The sequence below is a fragment of the Montipora capricornis genome, chromosome 2 (assembly GCF_036669925.1).
Source record: "Montipora capricornis isolate CH-2021 chromosome 2, ASM3666992v2, whole genome shotgun sequence".
Taxonomy (NCBI): domain Eukaryota; kingdom Metazoa; phylum Cnidaria; class Anthozoa; order Scleractinia; family Acroporidae; genus Montipora; species Montipora capricornis.
Window position 1 is genome coordinate 1,503,306 of NC_090884.1, and position 17,500 is coordinate 1,520,805.

The 17,500-nt window shown below is 38.2% G+C and overlaps 2 protein-coding genes and 1 long non-coding RNA gene across 3 annotated transcripts in view; 1 reads left to right on the top strand and 2 right to left on the bottom strand.

The window, feature by feature from the left end:
• Positions 1 to 345: 345 nt before the first annotated feature.
• LOC138038370 (uncharacterized) lies at positions 346 to 1,867 on the bottom strand. Its single transcript, XR_011130227.1, has 2 exons — positions 1,660 to 1,867; positions 346 to 718 (listed from the first exon to the last, which is right to left on the bottom strand). It is a non-coding gene; the product is annotated as an uncharacterized lncRNA (long non-coding RNA).
• Positions 1,868 to 3,952: 2,085 nt separating this feature from the next.
• On the bottom strand, positions 3,953 to 16,201 carry LOC138038369 (mitochondrial import inner membrane translocase subunit TIM44-like). Its single transcript, XM_068884187.1, has 16 exons — positions 16,136 to 16,201; positions 15,858 to 16,010; positions 13,860 to 13,961; positions 13,546 to 13,635; positions 12,692 to 12,772; positions 12,184 to 12,243; positions 11,702 to 11,791; positions 11,202 to 11,271; positions 9,577 to 9,646; positions 9,283 to 9,368; positions 8,454 to 8,546; positions 6,878 to 7,002; positions 6,518 to 6,568; positions 6,273 to 6,362; positions 5,168 to 5,278; positions 3,953 to 4,772 (listed from the first exon to the last, which is right to left on the bottom strand). Exons 1-16 carry the CDS (start codon positions 16,142 to 16,144, stop codon positions 4,653 to 4,655), a joined length of 1,401 nt encoding a protein of 466 aa, XP_068740288.1. The 5' UTR covers positions 16,145 to 16,201; the 3' UTR covers positions 3,953 to 4,652.
• LOC138038368 (uncharacterized) overlaps positions 16,201 to 17,500 on the top strand; it is a 2,137-nt gene continuing 837 nt past the window's right edge. Inside the window, exon 1 of the mRNA XM_068884185.1 lies at positions 16,201 to 17,500. This exon is cut by the window's right edge and continues 837 nt beyond it. Coding sequence (XP_068740286.1) covers positions 16,287 to 17,500 — 1,214 coding nt within the window. The 5' untranslated portion in view covers positions 16,201 to 16,286.

A 17,500-nucleotide genomic window follows, 5' to 3' on the forward strand; every position in this document is an offset into this window, starting at 1 on the left:
TGTCCCAAAATGTAAACAGCAATTGCTCCCGAGGAGAAATGAACCAATTGGACGGCATTTTTGGTTATTTTCCACTTCGGGAGGTATGCCCAAATTTCCGAAATTTTTCCCGGAATGTTTCCGTTCCATTTGATTCTCTTCCCTCTCCTGTTTTTTCGAAAGGTTTGGAGTGTATAAATCCTGTAATGATTGCGCGAGAAAAATCGCAAAAAAAAAATCCCCAAATAGTGCTAGAAATTTCAAACAAATGATCGAAGTTTGGGTTGCTAAAAATGTCGACTCTTTCGAGCCATGGTCATGAAGATGTAAGGTTAAATATCACCAATCCACGCCACACAATTTCCATTCATTTCAACAGGGAATCATGTTCCATTTGTCATTCTACAGAATTTAAACACACTTATCTCTTCTTCTCTTTTTGTGACCTTTCTGTCAAGAGAAACCCAAAATAAACCAAAAGCACCATTGTACCAAATGTAGCTGGAACGAACATGATAGTGGGTTTTCCAAGCAAGTAGAGGCCTTGCAACGTCACTCCTTCGATGACCAACAGAGCTGCGGTACTGGCTATCTTCACGGCTTTCGCTCCTCCGTACAGGAGAAGAGCACAGATGACTTGTGTGCAGCCTATTACGACGCGACTGAGTTCTGCATTTACATTATGACCAAACCACAGCTTCATGGGATGGACTGTTGCCAGTTCAACGAAATTATTCCTCTAGAGTTGAAATAAGGAAAAATTACACACAAACATAATTTTTTTGCGAGAGGCATCCGTACATTCAAATTATTTTACACCAACGCAACCGGCTGAAGAATGTTTTTTTTCTGCAGCATCACTCATCTTTGTTGAGTTTTCTGAGATTTTTCGCCTCTTTTCGCGGTTCTCGTTTTTTGCCCAACTCCCCTTCGTTCACTCGACGACCTCTCGTGTCCTTCTCTGACGTCAGCAGGGCCGTCACGCGAATTCCACGACAGCCAAGTGACGCTTGACATGACACGCCAAATACACTACAGCAAATAAGACTACCACCAGATCACTAGTCATTGTAACAGATTAATAATAATAATAATAATAATAACAACAATAACAATAACAATAACAATAACAATAACAATAATAATAACTAATCATATAGTTCATCTCTTCTTGAGATTTCTCTGTTCCTAATAAGATTTAACTACCAATAAATTATTATTCACCTATTGCCCATTATTACAAAGTCTCCTTGAATTTATTCGAAACAAATAAAAATGGAACGATTTTATCCTCCCTAGACAAAAACATTCCCATGATAACTTGCTTTATTTGTCACGCAATCTTTATCACTTTCCATTGCTTCACTTTTGCGCGACAAAAACAAACAATTGACTTTATTCACTGTTATTTTCTCCTTTGAAAACTTTTACAATATAAAGAATTACGCAGAATTAATTGCTGTTTCAAGGAAATCTTTGTAAACTAATGGACGTGTACCAAAGGGCAACAAGGAAATGAACAACAAGGCTTGATTGGAGCAGTTTATGCTCATCACTATACGGGAAAACACGTCTCATTGACAAAGTTGCGAGAAAAATTTAATAGAGCAGAGTTATTGAGCCAAAGAATCCCGAACATTTACTTGGAAATATAACTAAAACGAAGCCAGATCACCTTACCAGTTCTTTGTGAACTTCTGGAGCAATTTTATCAGTGATTTTTAGGATACCTGCAGCGCAGAAAGCAAGAACTACTATGCCTTTGATAGAATTCCTTAATACTCCACAGATGGCCATCTGAATGGTGAAGAAAAGTATCAGAAAAACTTCGTATTTCTTTGTCTTGAAATAAATAAATCCAATGATTGGCACTTCTTCTGGGTGCCAGAGGAATTTGTTTCACGGCTTGGAAGAATTTCTCGTTCGCTGTGTTTACTAGTGAGCCTTTTACTAAATTCCTCTGGCACCGAGAGACAATCCATGCAGATATATTTGAAAATCACAGGTGATCATACCCTTCGGAAAATGCCCGCATTAAAACTCTAAGGTATTTCCGCGGAGGACAGGACATTTGAGTTAACAAAATTTGAAGGAATGGGCAAGTCGAATTTGAAGCAAGAGAGTAAGATAAAATGGGGACAAGACCTAATCTCTTTCTTTTTGGTCTTTTCGCCAAGAGTCTACAGGAATAACCGTGAGGGAGTCAATTCCTCAAAACAATTTGGTTTGATGTGTAAACGTTGTCGAGTAATAAACTTAAACGAACCAATGTCTTTAAAGAATCGAAGGTTTGTCAATATCGCGAGTCCTTGGTGACCAGATCATGTCACCTACGGAAATCCTAGGCAAGTCTTGACCGAACGGTTCAAATTCCCCGGTCGGAATACAAGGAGAGGACAGCTTGCAGAAGAATGAAGTTAATCCTCGAGAGTTGAACATGTATTTACAAACTTACAGATCTAAATACTGTTTGTACAACCACTTCTACGGACACGACAAAACACGTCATGTCGCATATTCATGTGCTTGTCTCATTCCCCCATCAACACCCTGAGTGTTGTAAAGAACATAATCAGCTTTTCATTTCCAAAGTCAAATCGTTTCTCATAAACCTACAGGTCATTTTTTTCAATGTTTTTTTACTTTGTTAATTTTCAGTAAAATCTTCAGCTTTCGTAGATTCAAATAAAAAAGCAACGCAACACCCCACTATCCATAATCGAAGTTGTGAACGTCACTCAAGAAGTAACAAAAGGAGAGCCCGGAAATTCAGGATCAATCGGGATTCCGTTCAATCCTGAAATTTTCTGGCTTCCCTTTCGTTAATGCTTACCTAGGTACCGTTCATGACTGCGATGACCTTGAATCTTAAAATCCTTTCACTCCGATGATTTACAAGTTAATTCTCCTAGCTAGTACCATAGATCTCTTTTTTTGGCTTGTCAGGAGAATTAAGTATTACATCAAGATAATACCCCTTGCCTGACAATAATCTTCATTAGCTGTGGTTACACACACCTTGGGTTTGGGGACTTCCGGAGGGTAAAATGGCTTGGGTTTGGTTCAGCTCAGGTTTTATTTTACCTTTGGGGATGCGGTTACACAGTAAAAGACTCCCCTCAGGTTAAAATAATTATACTGACATGAGTTCATTGACCTTGCAAATTAGTTCTGCTTTATTATTGGCCAAGCCACCTCTGGGAGCAGATAAACCGTACTTTCAGTTCAGGAACTGTCATGGGAAGTTCTTTTGTTCTTTTTGATGTATCCATGGAAATAACCCTGGGGTAGTTTCGGTCTAGGCAAAGCGGTTACACACAAAAACGTCCTTGCCCGTGGGCAAACGCTGTTTACCCATGGGTAAAATGGCTAGTGTAATCACAGCTATTGTTAACACTTGTCTACTTGACAGTGTATTGAAAACTGTGAGGTGAATTTACATACTCTCAAAGAATTAACAAGCTTCTTTCCTTGTTTCAAATACAGAGGCCCGTTTCTCGAAAGTCCCGAAAACTTTTCGGGTCCGAAAAGCCATTTGTGAAACTTCAACCGCTTGTTTTGGAAAGCCGATCTTTTAACATGTTTTCAAAGTGACAAAAAGAAAAATGACTGTGAAGTTTGACGACTTAAATCCTCTCCGTTCTTGAGATACAAACGGAATTGTGACGCCCGAAGGTGGCCCGTAAAGTTTCGGGACTTTTGAGAAACGCGCCACAGGTCTTTCACACTCCTTGATCCCCAGTGCTCTTTAATTATCGGTGAGTGTGATTGCGAGACCTGGACTTGAGTTGTCAAGATCCGGGGTCCTAGCGGATTTGGACCCCCATTACAGCTTATTGAACTGTTTATCGAGGTAGAGTTAAATTTTGGATTATGAAGACTTACCAATACCATGAAGCATAAATCTTTGAGAAAAAGCCCAGATCAGTTAATTTTTCAGTAAAGGTTGTTTAAAGTATTCGCAGCGGCATTTCGTAAAGTAGATGCGAATTTTAATTAATTAATTAATTAACTCCTTTTTGACAGAAGCTTAAGTCACGCACTAGGAACTCATTGAATTGTCGAGTTATTTTTTTAATAAGGAGACAAAGCAAAGTCAGTGTAAACGCGCTGTGGCCTTTCGTAAAGCGTTGTTTCTTTCATAGTTCTTTTTCTTCCATTTGATAGTTTGAATGGGCGGCGCTTTCACAAAGGAGGTGCCACTTTTTGAAATAATACCACGTGGTTAGAAACGCATTGTTAGAAGTTTACTCGACTACAAGGCTTCAGAAGATTTTTCCTTCTTTTTATGACCAACCTTTTCCAAAGTTAAACTCGAGTTTCCGTAAAAGTTTTTTACAACTAAAAACAATTTGCAGAGGAATTTTATTACCTTATTACCTTTATCAAAAGAACGCTTATATTTTCAGGGGGGAGGGGGGGGGGGTCCATTTGGGTCCAAATCCGCTGTTCGAATTTCCAATCCGCAAACTGGTTCTGTGTTAACAATGAAATCCATGATGATTTTAAAGTCTTTCTGTTGTCGGATTTTGTGTTCGATCGGTAAATTCAAAACAGATCCAGATCGGGATCCAGATTTCACATTAATTCCGACCTTTGCTTTCCCGTTTCCTGAGAGTAGACGAATTTTTCTCCTAAATTTTCAGCAACAAAGCGGTGTCTTGAATTGTTCGTCAAAGCCATGAGCTGCTGCTTTGTATTCCAAACTCCAGGACTCTCCAAGCTGAGCGGTGATCCAATATGCTCTGATCACGACACAAGGCCCACACATAACTGACATTTTCAATGTTATCCTGTGCACGAAAAACAAATCGAATTAGAGATACCGGATCGAATACATAAAGTTACCTAAAAAAATAAAAATCAATAAGGTTTCAAACTGCAATGGGGTTTTCGCAAATGCAGAGTTAAAACAATGAATTTGTTCATTAATATCTTTCAAGAAGCTTACAACTCCCTATACCTAATATGAAATAATCTATACCTGTATTAAATAATCACGAGAGTCCAAATTCAGAAGAGAGGGTTGTTAAGGTTTTTTAAAACAATTAGCATAACCTCTCTTAGACTTGGTTTTATTGATTAAAAACATTCGAAAAAAAACCGTGCAAGGTTGATATTGTTTGCAAGCCATAAGATAAATCCCGTTTATTTTAGTTTTTTTTAATCATAATCGAGACTGACTCACTTCTCCTCCTTCGATCACATTTCCGACTGCATCTCTTAGGATCATGATCTGTTGGACCATAAATGTAAGCACCAAAACAGGTCCCTGTTCCATGATCTTGGCCATTGCCACCTGAAAATCATCAAAACTATGTTCATTTATTTCTTTGCATTAATTTCGTTATTGTGTGTGGTGAACAACGATGGAGATAGGATAACAGAATTACTTCCGCTCAGTTCAGTCAAAAACATAATTTATTTCTCTTTGTAAGCATACCGAAAGACCAAATGTACGTGCGAAGCTGTGAATAAAAAAAAAAGCATGATACTCTGGCCTTTTATCTTTCATGCGTGCCCTAAACGGCTTGGAAACAAAAATTTTGACTAACATTTTTAAAAACAACGGGGTTGAAATGAAATTTATTCCTTCATGCCCTGTGAAAATCGAAAGGCAATGTATCTACCACTTCCCACGTATGTGGTACGTTGTATATTAAGTGGGCATGAAAAAACAAGCAAGAATTTATACTTCAAGAAAGAACACCGATAGAAGGAAAAAAAAGGGGTCATGCCTGGGAGATGGAGATCTTAGCCCCATACCCAGAAGGAGCCTCTCGTAATTCCGTGGGTCACTTTTCAGAAGGGGACTGGGGTTGAGCTTGGATCTCATGCCCGGCATGAGAAAAAACGCAAGCAAGGATTACGTTTTTTCAAACGTTGGCCGTGTAGCATATATTTGAATAGCCTGCGAACGCAGACGTATTTCCGGCGGTCGTTTCTCTACGTCTGCGTTCGCAGGCTAATATTTGAACAGACTTAACTGATTAGAGTGTAATGTGAAGTGCTAGTTTTCTACCGCATATGAACCATGTGAGCATTAGCCCTACTAATGGAAATGGGCCCACACAAGGGCAGAGAAAAACTCTGACCAGGGTGGGAATTGAACCCACGACCTTCGGGTTCGATCACCGCTGCTCAACCGACTGACCTTGATCTAATAGGTAAGATCGAAAATGCACCAGCTACATCACATCCAAATAAGGAAAATTTTAAGCTAAAAAAACCCAGCTCTGAACAAGAGTTAAACGCTTATGGGTCATGAGCTTCTGGCTATAGTGAATACTCACATCAACGTCCCTAACGTCAAGTATTTTCGCCTCGAGCCGTTGTCCCAACTGGCGTGTCTGTTCAATTTGGGCTGCCAGTATATTGTAAGCCTTGAGTAAAATCAAAAACAAATACAAATTTAAAACATCATATTTTATAGCTTGACCATCATGGAGAGTGTGCAACTTGGCAATCATGCATCACAAACTACTGCATTGTTTTGCCACCATCCTGATTGAGCAGCCTTGTATCGTTCCATACTCACCGGTTCGTAACACCAGTCTTTCAAGATCTCTAAATCACCTCTTAGAAAAGCCTAAAAACATCGAAGATCAAGATTAAATTTTACATTAATTGGCTTAAAGAAAGTTTAATCATAAAACTGAAGGTGTGACGGAATATGATACACCTGTACATAAGCAAAATGTTTTTGTACAAATATATTTAAAATACCACAAAATATTGCTATTTTCCCAAATAAAGATGAGAAATGACTTCATTTTGATATTTAGGTTTTTGATTTCCTCTTCATTCTATTAGCGTTCTAGCCCAGCTCTGTACACTAAGATTTAAGTAAAAAGTTGCACTGTAAGGGACACAGCGTCTATAAAAATGAAGTCAGTACCTCCAGAACAGCAGGGATGATCTCAAATTCACATTCTTTCAAGAAGCTGTCTTTATTAAACTGTGGGTCTATTCTAGAAATCTCAGCTAATGTCTTTGCTGTGTCAGACTGTGAGAACACATCACCTGAAACAATTAGACAAAACTGACCATGAATCTGTCTTGCAGATGACATGTTTGTTGTCTTAAAATGTAGTGTACCAAAATGAATCGCCACCCTGCATGTTAACACATATCGCAAAATCATCTTCTTCGTACAATTTAAGAAATAGCTATCTTCTCGCCATTCCATGCTTCAAATTAAATATCATGAAGATCTCTATATCCTACATGGGAGCAATCTTATGGAACCTCTTACCGCCTGCATGTCACAATGTAGGATGCCTGAAAGGTTTTATTAGATCGATTCGTAAGTTGAATGTTATCAGAGATGTTGATTTTGGTAATCTATACTGTAAAAAAGAAACTACCTTATTACTTATTAATATTATTACTCTTTTTGTATATAGCTCTTAGTGTATATAGAGTCTGCTTAATTTTAGTAATCTTCGTTATGTAAATTTGTGATTTACTCTATTATTTTTGTTTTCCAATTGATTATTATTTATACACGACCCCACAAGCTGATAGCTTTAATTCCCATCGTGTTTAAATAAAGGTTTTATGTTATGTTATTAGACCCGATAATGCATGGCTAAGTCAGGGGAAATGTACCATAATTGAAGCAAAATAATAATTGCAGAGAATTGCAGTAAAACATCTGCAGCTGGCTTCAAGATATTTTGAAGTATGCAATCCCCTTCTGATTTAAGGACGTTCGCGCCCATTGCTACTGCGCATCTTTTTGCACATGTCACGCACACGTCATGCATCGTAAACCACGCAGGTAAACACGATGCTAAAGGCGCAAAAATTTTCCACAAGAATGGAACATGAAAGTATGTGGCAACATGGGATAGCTGTGGACCCAGGTCTTCTCGGAATGGCGTGACAGTGCGAATAGACAATCGCTTTGAGAACTTCGCAGCGATTTTACTCTCTTGAATGCTCGGTGACCCCCAGTTTTCTATCCATAGATCACTTCCTTTCTTGATTTTGTCCATTTTAACAAAAAACAAAAAAATCTGTACGTGAGAAGTTACAAATATTTGGCCTTTTATGCTCTCGTGCGACCGAAGTTTTCTTTCTTAGACTAATATGTATCATTTTTCAAGGTCTATTTCACCTCAGAAAAAGATATCAGTTGCAAAGGTTAATTTAGTTATATTAGTTATGTTGAACTGAGTACGTTTACCTGATCTAAATTTCACTCATGTAGCTTTTTTATTGCTGACAGTTGTAAGCTAAGATCGTCTTAAAGTAACGCAATCTTCTAAAAATGCACCTCATGATCTCGAAAACGAGCACGGTGACCCCCCATTTTTTTTGCCTTTTTGGCAAAAGTAGATCATTACCTTTCTGCGTGGCAAGTTTAAAAAAAATCTGTACGTGGGAACGTTTTGGGCGCGAACGTCCTTAAGTACTGAAAAAAATCATTTAAGATAATTCACAAGTTGTGATGGAATTTTTTGACTTACTGAAAATATCCTGAAGTTTGTCTGTTACTACTCTTGATGCTCGGATCATCACATTGTCACTTTCGTCATACTTTGCTTTTAAATTGAAGAGTCCTGTGGAATTGTTAACGACAAGGAACAAAAACAACCAAATGTGTGAAGAAAATGCAGTCACTTTTTCGTTGAAGGATCTAAATGGCAATTACTCAAAGTCCAACTTAGCTACTATCATCATAGGTGAGAGTAAAGTCACTATCAAAATGATCATTAACAGATTTGAATGCTGGGGGTAAAGAAAGCATACATGCCATATATGCAGAGATGCAATGTAAATGAACATTTAACTGAACCAAACCAATGAGCAAACAATAACTTAATAGGCCATTTTACAGTTGTTTGCTGAGTGACCTGGGCTATGAATGGCTGCAAGACTACCGGTGACCTCGTATTGCTACATTTATCACGTAAATTGTGTTGTTGTTGTTATTCTAATTAGTCTACATTAACATTGGAAAAGCACATGGGTTTGTATATCAAAACAGGGCCACCGGCATCCTCGCTTCTATTCTTAGGCCAGGTAACTTTCTAGCTACAACTGTAAAATGGTCTATTGACCACTTCACAAAGAGGATTTTCAGGATCAATGAAACAAATAACAGGAATGAGGCAAAGCAGCTGTATGTAGCTTGGATATCAGACTTCTCAAGGGAAGTGAGCCAAAAATGGATTGTTTTGCCTCAATCCTCCTGAATCCCTCCACCAAACGACCTGATATTCAGACAGGCTCAACTGTACGGCTTAAAAAGCATCATTAACTTTGGATTATGCAGAAAACTGTTTCAAGTTTTACCTGTCACAACAGGGTTATTATCTTTAAATTCTTGCCACTGTTGATACCATTTAGAATCTTTGTGAAGTACCATCCCCGTCGCATCCCTACAGACAAACAAGAGTAATGCGTTTTGGGTTACCATCATTATTTTTGCCTTTTAAAAGGCAACACTAACAGTGAGTGTAGGTTAATCCACTCCCATTCAAGTGTCCCCAATCTGCAAGTAAAATCAACTAGCGTTAGCTAGTGTAAAATCTGAAAGTATCATTCTCAGGTGGGAAAGTGTTAATGACAAAGAATTTTAAGACATACTCATTTGCATCAATTCTTCGCTCCTTCTTTATGGCATCACCTTCAGCACCAGTCCTTCGCCGAAGCTTTTCTAAAATAATAAGGAAATCATTAGAGTTGTAGTCTAGGCATCAGAATTAATAAGCTAATTGACCATTTTGGTATGTTACATTGTACATAGATCTATCCTTAACTCATGAAAGACATGCATAATAATCACTTGAAGAGTCCCACAGGGGTCAATTTTGGTCCGCTTTTGATTCTATTATACATCAATGATTCATCTGACAGTCTAACATCAACCACTCCATGTACACAAATCTTCTCTTCTTCTTACAATGCTAACTAACTTATTGTGAAGCTTCTTTCTGATCTAGTTGCTCAAGAACGAAAGTGGGTTATCAAGAATAAACTTCAAATTATGCATCCATCTAACTGTAAAGTTTTGTTTCTTGGCTCCTTGCCTACGGGCTCCTTGCCTACCGGCTCAGATAGATGAAAAGCTCAGCTGGGACTGTCATGTTGACATGATATGTAACAAGGTTAGCGCGGGTATAGGGGCCATGCGGCACATAAAGAACTCTTTTGTTAGAGGAATGTTGATCAGGTTAATTACCATCTACGCAATAAGGCTAATGATCTGACACTTCCTAAACTGAAAAGGGAATTAACTAATTTAAAGAAGCTTTAAATTTAGCGCTATGCTTTGGAACCAGCTCCTGAATGAAGCAAAACTCGCTTCATTTAAGAACTTATTGGAAAATAGTTGGGTCTTGCCAAGAGGTATGTTTTCATGGTAGTTTTTCTGTAATAGTAGCAAAGGTAATTTTTTTTTGGTTTAGTATTTTATGTGTCAACACGCCCTCCATGGAAACCAGCCAAGTTTTGTTGGGGCTAGAGTGTTTCTCTTTTGATTTGAATATTTTATAATAAATAAAGTACTACCTACCTACCTACCTACCTACCTACCTACCTACCTACCTACCTATCTACCTACCTACCTACCTACCAACCTATGCATTCATGTTGAAACAGCTGTAGATATGAATAAGGCACCTACAAACACTTCATCAAGGATAGGACAATTACTCCTAGCTATATGAATGAAGGGGTAGTTTCTAAAGAAACTGTGGTGCTGCGTCGGTGGGGAAGTAGTATACAAAAATTTGGTTTTATCAACGGAGTTGATAATGTAAATTGGCCACCGTACAGAGATTCTAAAAGCTGACGTTTCGAGCGTTAGCCCTTCGTCAGAGCGAATCCGCGCTGACGAAGGGCTAACGCTCGAAACGTCAGCTTTTAGAATCTCTGTACGGTGGCCAATTTACATTATCAACTCCGTTGATAAAACCAAATTTTTGTATACTCCTAGCTATAACTTGATAATTCTGATAAGATTTTTCACGATTAGCCAAAATAACCCTGGAGGAAAACTTCAGAAGATATCAAAATGCAATTGTATTCTTAGACCTTTTTGAGATCCTTTGAATCTTTATGGAAACTACTTTCAACAGGAGAAGTTCTGCCAATTTTTATCGAAAACAAATAGCCACAGAATTCAGTAGAAGGAATTCTGCTCTTGGCAATAAAATAACCAGCTGAACTAAGCAGATGTAATACTCCAATAGACTGTTTCTGTATTCTACCTGGAGTCCTATATGGCCTTGACTTTTGAAGTTCCTCATCCAATACTTCCTCTTTAACTGTTTTAAATCCCTGAAAAGTAGGAAAAAGAGGATATCAAAAGGAACGCTAGATTTTGGTGAATAAATGTGACTAAAGTACTGATTTGCATATTTCTCGTGAGAATGCATAACACAACAAAACCTTCATCATTAACTGCACACAAAGCTCTTTAACAATATCATAATTATTGCATTGGATATGTGACGGCAAATAGTCAATGAGGTTACAAGTGTGTGGAGCTGAGTTGACTTTAGCAAATCTCATATTTGACCAAATTAAAATACTTCAACTAATTCTGAATGTTTTGATACAAGCAGGATACTTTGCTTCACACCACAAGTTTTTTCAGCTTGGCTACACTTGGCATGAGCATAAAATACAATTATGAGTTGACAACCACAGTTCCTCATTTGCTTCCCAGACTGCAAAGGAGAAGCCACTAATCACTGGGAAAACTCACAGAAGACATAGCCTTGAAGGTTTCTGTTTTGCCAAGTACTTCAGACTGTTCCTGAACCTTGGATGCTGCATCCTTCGCTGACTTGGCAAGCTACAAAGAAAAATGACAATAGCATACACACTGTACTTCCCCTGTTTCTTTAATTTATAATCTGCCCTCAACATGTGCAAATTCTGCATCAGCTAAAGCGACATGCAAGGTATTTAAACTTGGACAAAATACATTGTAACTTGCAGATTACAAAGCTTTCTTAATATTAATAAACTTGCTGAAAGTCCGTCTATAAAAGAATTTCACAGGAGAGATATAATTTAGTTTGCAAGTTCTATCTTTTGAGAGACTGTCCCACACCTCATTAACACTGCAACACTGACTGATCACAATAACTTTAAACACAAACCCCTTAATTCCTTCTCCTTTTGTAGACAAAATGTTTCATCGTTATTCACTTCAGTTGATAAATTGTGGTGTAGATACAGTACCTCTTCAGAAACAGCTTTTCCTTTTCTAAAAGCTTCACTTGTTGTGGCCTCTTCATATGCCTGAAAAAAAAAATTGGTGCTTACTAGAATTAATTGATAAATATTATTTTAATTAAAAAATATTTAAGGCCTATCACGTTTAAAAGAATTTACAAAATAGAATCAACTTTATTTGGTCCTTTACTGGGTAAATCATCATGGTTGGAGAGATTTACAAACACACACCAGAGCATGGCATTGGACGATTTGTCCCTTACCCTTTTCAAAGAGTATGCTGAATATTATTTATTTTTGCCTAGCAATGTTTAGAGCACTTGATGTAAAAAGGGCCAGCACGTTGATGTCCTTATCTTCCAAGACTAAAATCCAACTAGGCAGCGATTACTAGCAACCCTTGACTTACCACTTGAACAGTTTATTAACAGAGATGAACAGTGCATGATTAATTACATCAGCCTTCACTGCGACCTTCTATAACCTGCCAACTGTAATATTAGTATTACACTACCTTAGACACTTTTGAGGAAAAAGCTCCTGAAAAACTCTTCACAGCAGCAGAGGTCTTCATTGATGCAAATGAGACACTGTCCTAAATGAAAAAAACAAAGGTTAACTGACTTTGAGTTTTTAATCCCCAAGATTAACCCTTTCAATCCCAAGGGGTTCCCTACTGATGAGTAAAATAGTCTGGAGTTAGACAGAGTAATTTCTATAAGAGGTACTTTTAGGAGGGAAAATGGTTTAAAGTGCCCATAACCCCAAAATGTTTTTTCGCTAAAATGAATCTTTGCACCTGTTCAAAACGCATTTCCGCCATTTTTTTCCTTTTTCTAACAAATCCTGCCATAACCCTAACCCTAACCATAACCGAGTCAGAAGGGGAGTGGGTCTACTCCTGTTTTGACATCACAATCTACTTTGCATGCATTTTTTACAAAGAGTTAATGCAATGTACATCAGTTTGTGACGTCAAAACAGGAATAGACCCACTCCCCTTCTGACTCCATTGTGAACAAAAGATGCTTGGATTTTTGCAACTTTCAAGGCCTATAAAAAGGCAGGATTTGTTAGAAAAAGGAAAAAATGGCCGCAATGAGTTTTGAACAGGTGCAAAGATTCATTTTAGCGAAAAAAAACATTTTGGGGTTATGGGCACTTTAAGTGGATGTAAATGTAGATGGTCAACAACCATTTTGCCCTAAGGGTTTCGCTATTTACAAGAAAAACCAAGAAGAATCACTTTTAGGAAGAAAAGGGGTAAATTATGAACCTTTGGAAAAAATGCACATTTTCAAAAATGCACTGACTTTATTAATAGCTAATTAACATAAAATCCCACAACTAACTCAAACACAACCTTACCTTTATCTTGTTTGCAAATTTAACTCGGCCAGTGAGTGATTCTGATTGCTCATATTTCTTTGCTTCTTCTTGAAATTTCTTTATATTTTCCTATAAGTTTGTAAAAGCATGCAGACAGATTTACTTGATTATTTTGTTTTTTTACCATTATTTTCCTCATAAAATTACTCAGCCTTCTAATGAGAAACTCCTAATTCTAATAGGTGTCTCGGCTAACTGGTCAAAAATGCCTTTATTTAAACTTCTAATGAATTAAGAAAATAGTTTTCATTGTAGATTTTTTACCTTAAAAGGATTTTTTTATTGCAGCTTACCTGCATTTCTTTATTTCTCTCAAAGCCTTCTTTTAAATTCTCAATAAATCTTCCTATTAATCCTGGCTGTTCATTGGATCTCTTGTAGGCATACCATCTTATCTGTCAAGATTAATCCGCATCAGTTAATTTAGAAAGAGATCTTAGAGTAGGGCTGTAACCATTGGCAGCACGTTCAATTCAATTTTAAGTTTAAAGGAAAACTTAGTTAAGATGTCCAGGGGCCTCCAATGTGATCACCCGTCCCTAGACAGTGAAACGCTCCCATGGCTAGCAATCCCCACAACCCAGCCATGAGCCCCCAAATAGAGACATCCGGGCACCCATCACACTGCATTAACAGTGGAAAAAATGGGAGTAGCGAAGGAGGGAGGAGAAATATAAGAATTCGCTAATAATACCAGAAAACCCCTAAATGAAGAAAAAGTGCAGAACACTCTGCCAGTGTAGCTGAAACATGGCCACTACACTGAGATGACGAGAACAAACTGCAGACCGCTATGAAATTGACTGCTCTAGTTGTTGACCTAAATGCACAGAAAGCCAGCATCTCTTTGTTGTTAACTTAGTTAAATTGTATTTAACCACATTTTATTAAACAAGTTGATGAAAGAAAGTTAACTGTTCTTATAGTGGTTACACCACAGTCACTTTAGAAACCAACCCCTTCATTCATTTTAAATTTCAATGAGGTTAAATGCAATTTAAATGAGTTAACAACTAGAAGCGACTGCAGTCTGATAATATTATTGTTGTTAGAGGTTTTTGTTATACATTGTATTTGTGCATGCCTTGGATTCCTCGTGCTTTAGGTTGTAGAGCTTATTTATTGGTGTGGCAGGAAGAAGGGGCATTTTGCGTGGTGCATTTGGTGATTTTTCCCCTCCCTTCCCCCCTCTACTTTCCACTGTTTGGAAGTTTGACAGATGCCTGTTTTCTCAGGGGCATGCAGGCTCATGGCTGGGTTGTCAGGTTTTGCCAGCTATTGGTGCAGTCTCCATCTTGGAGCTGGCTGCCGATAGTAGAAGCTCCAGGATGTCTCAGGCACCATACCTACACTTAGCGATGCAGTTGTTAAAGGGGCAGTATACCCCTATTGTTAGCCTTATGATATTATGAAACAAGCTGAATAATGCATGCATTTTGATTGTTTCTCACCTAAGATCTCTAAGGACAGATGCATAGCTGACGTCATCAAAAACTTTTTTTTTTATTACACAGAACAAAAGATTTCATGTTGCTGTGTATTTGTTCACATTTTAACATCATCTGTGATCTATTACTGAATGGTGCACTGGAAAATGGAAATTATCTAGTATTCGTTACATAAATGAAAACCTAAAAATAATGCTATAGTTTGACTACAAGAACTGTCTTAGCATACATGCCCCCAGGAAATTTTTATAATAGAACACTCAGAAATGCTGTCTCCAGTTTTTCTGGAAGCCAAGAATCAGTTTCCCAGGCAAGGCTGCATAAAGTCCACTTAAATTCTCTTTAAAAATAAGTAAAAAAAATTATAATAATAAAAAATGAAACAAACCCCTCAAATACAGGCATCAAAGTACCAGACATGGAATGGGAAACCACTGGGCGAAACATCCGGCCTCCGGCCTCAAACTAAAACTCTGATTATATCATAATTGGTTAACTAACGCATTCTGCTTGACTGATTTCGATCCACTTTGCAGGCTTCCACCTTTTTTCCTGCCAACAGTGGCAGCAAATGAGATTTATGACATCAAAAAGGGAGACAGTTGATTGGAATTTGAAGTTCACAGTCAGCACGTTTGTGCATAGTGCAATAATTTAAGCTGTAAAGCCTGGGTGATGCGGAAAAGTTGGCTACCTTTCTTTCCCGTGAAAAGACACTAACTCACTCACTAACCGTGAAAAGTCCGTACAGTGTATCTGCATTGAATATATTGATTTCCCACCATAATGATAAATGAGAGGAGATCTCAGATAACAACTCTACAGCTGTAGTTGAACTTCTACCTGTTGCGATTGACAATCTCCTTGCCGAAGTCGTCCAGAGAAAACAGAAGGTCTGAGGATATATGGATCTGCACGTGTGTCCAAAATAAGCTTACTGGGCATGAGACGTGCAAAATTGAGGCACCTCTGACAAACGTATCTGCCGAGAACCATCTGTTTCAAGAAACCGTGAAGGACAGCAGTTAGATGTGTATAAACTACTGGACCTGCCGCAATTTATAACTAAGGGTGAAAGATTACCACGACAAATTTATTTCTAGATTTCATCACTCACTAACCTGCGCCATCTTTTTTTCGCTCACACGAGCATGCGTAGATTGTGAGGATACTTCATATACGGTAATTATAATGTACTGATTCATTGATTGATTTGAAGGAAGCCTTTGGTATTTTGTTAACAGAAGATTTGTTCATTGCAAGCGCCTTAGGATGAAGATCGCTGTCGAAGGCTGTTGTCACGGAGAACTGGACAGGATTTATGAAACTCTTGAACACCTACAAGAGAAAGAAAGCATCAAAGTTGACATGCTTCTTTGCTGTGGAGATTTTCAAGCCGTTCGAAATGAAAGTGACCTTTGCTGTATGGCTGTTCCACCGAAGTATCGACACATGCAAACATTCTACAAATATTATTGCGGTGAAAAGAAAGCTCCAGTGCTCACGATTTTCATTGGAGGTAATCACGAGGCGTCAAATCACCTGTGGGAACTTCCACACGGAGGGTGGGTAGCCCCCAACATCTACTACCTAGGATATAGTGGGGTGGTTAGATTTGGTGACATTCGAATTGCAGGTCTCTCTGGTATCTACAAAGGCCATGATTATCACAAAGGACATTTTGAAAGGCCACCATACGATGATGGTACGGTACGCAGCACATATCATGTCAGAAGTTTTGATGTTTTCAAGCTTAAGCTTCTTTCTGATCCAGTAGATATCTTTTTGTCACATGACTGGCCTTTGGGGGTTTATAACCATGGCAATGTTGAAGAACTGTATAGATATAAGAAATATCTGCAGTCAGAAATTGAAACCAACACATTAGGTAGCCCTCCAGCTGGAGAGCTAATGACATTGTTGAAGCCAAAGTATTGGTTTGCAGCACACATGCATGCAAAATTCCCAGCATTAATACCACACAACTGCGAAGACAGTGTTAAATTCACGAAATTCCTTGCTTTGGACAAGTGTCTTCCCAGACGGCAGTTTTTACAAGTGGTAGATTTTGGACCAAGTGATGCTCCTTTGGAACTGCTATATGATCCTGAGTGGTTAGCAATCATGCAGCTTACAGATGCTCTCTACAATGGAACACCTTATGTCACTGTGCTTCCTAATTGTGATCAAATGTCTAAGTTCAAACCTGATGAAGCAGTGAAAAAGGAAGTTCTCAAAGAGTTTGGAAATCCACCAAAGGTCCCTGAGAATTTTCAGATTACAGTGCCTCCGTACAATCCATTAAAGCCAAACAACGCAAAAATGAAGCAGGTTTTGCCAGTTATCAACCCTCAAACAGAAGAATTTTGTGCTAAGCTTGGAATCAAAAATCCATGTTACACAGGAGAACAGAATATACAAATGTACACAAATCCTGAAGAGATTGACTTAAGTGACGATAACAGTGATGATGACAATAGCATTTC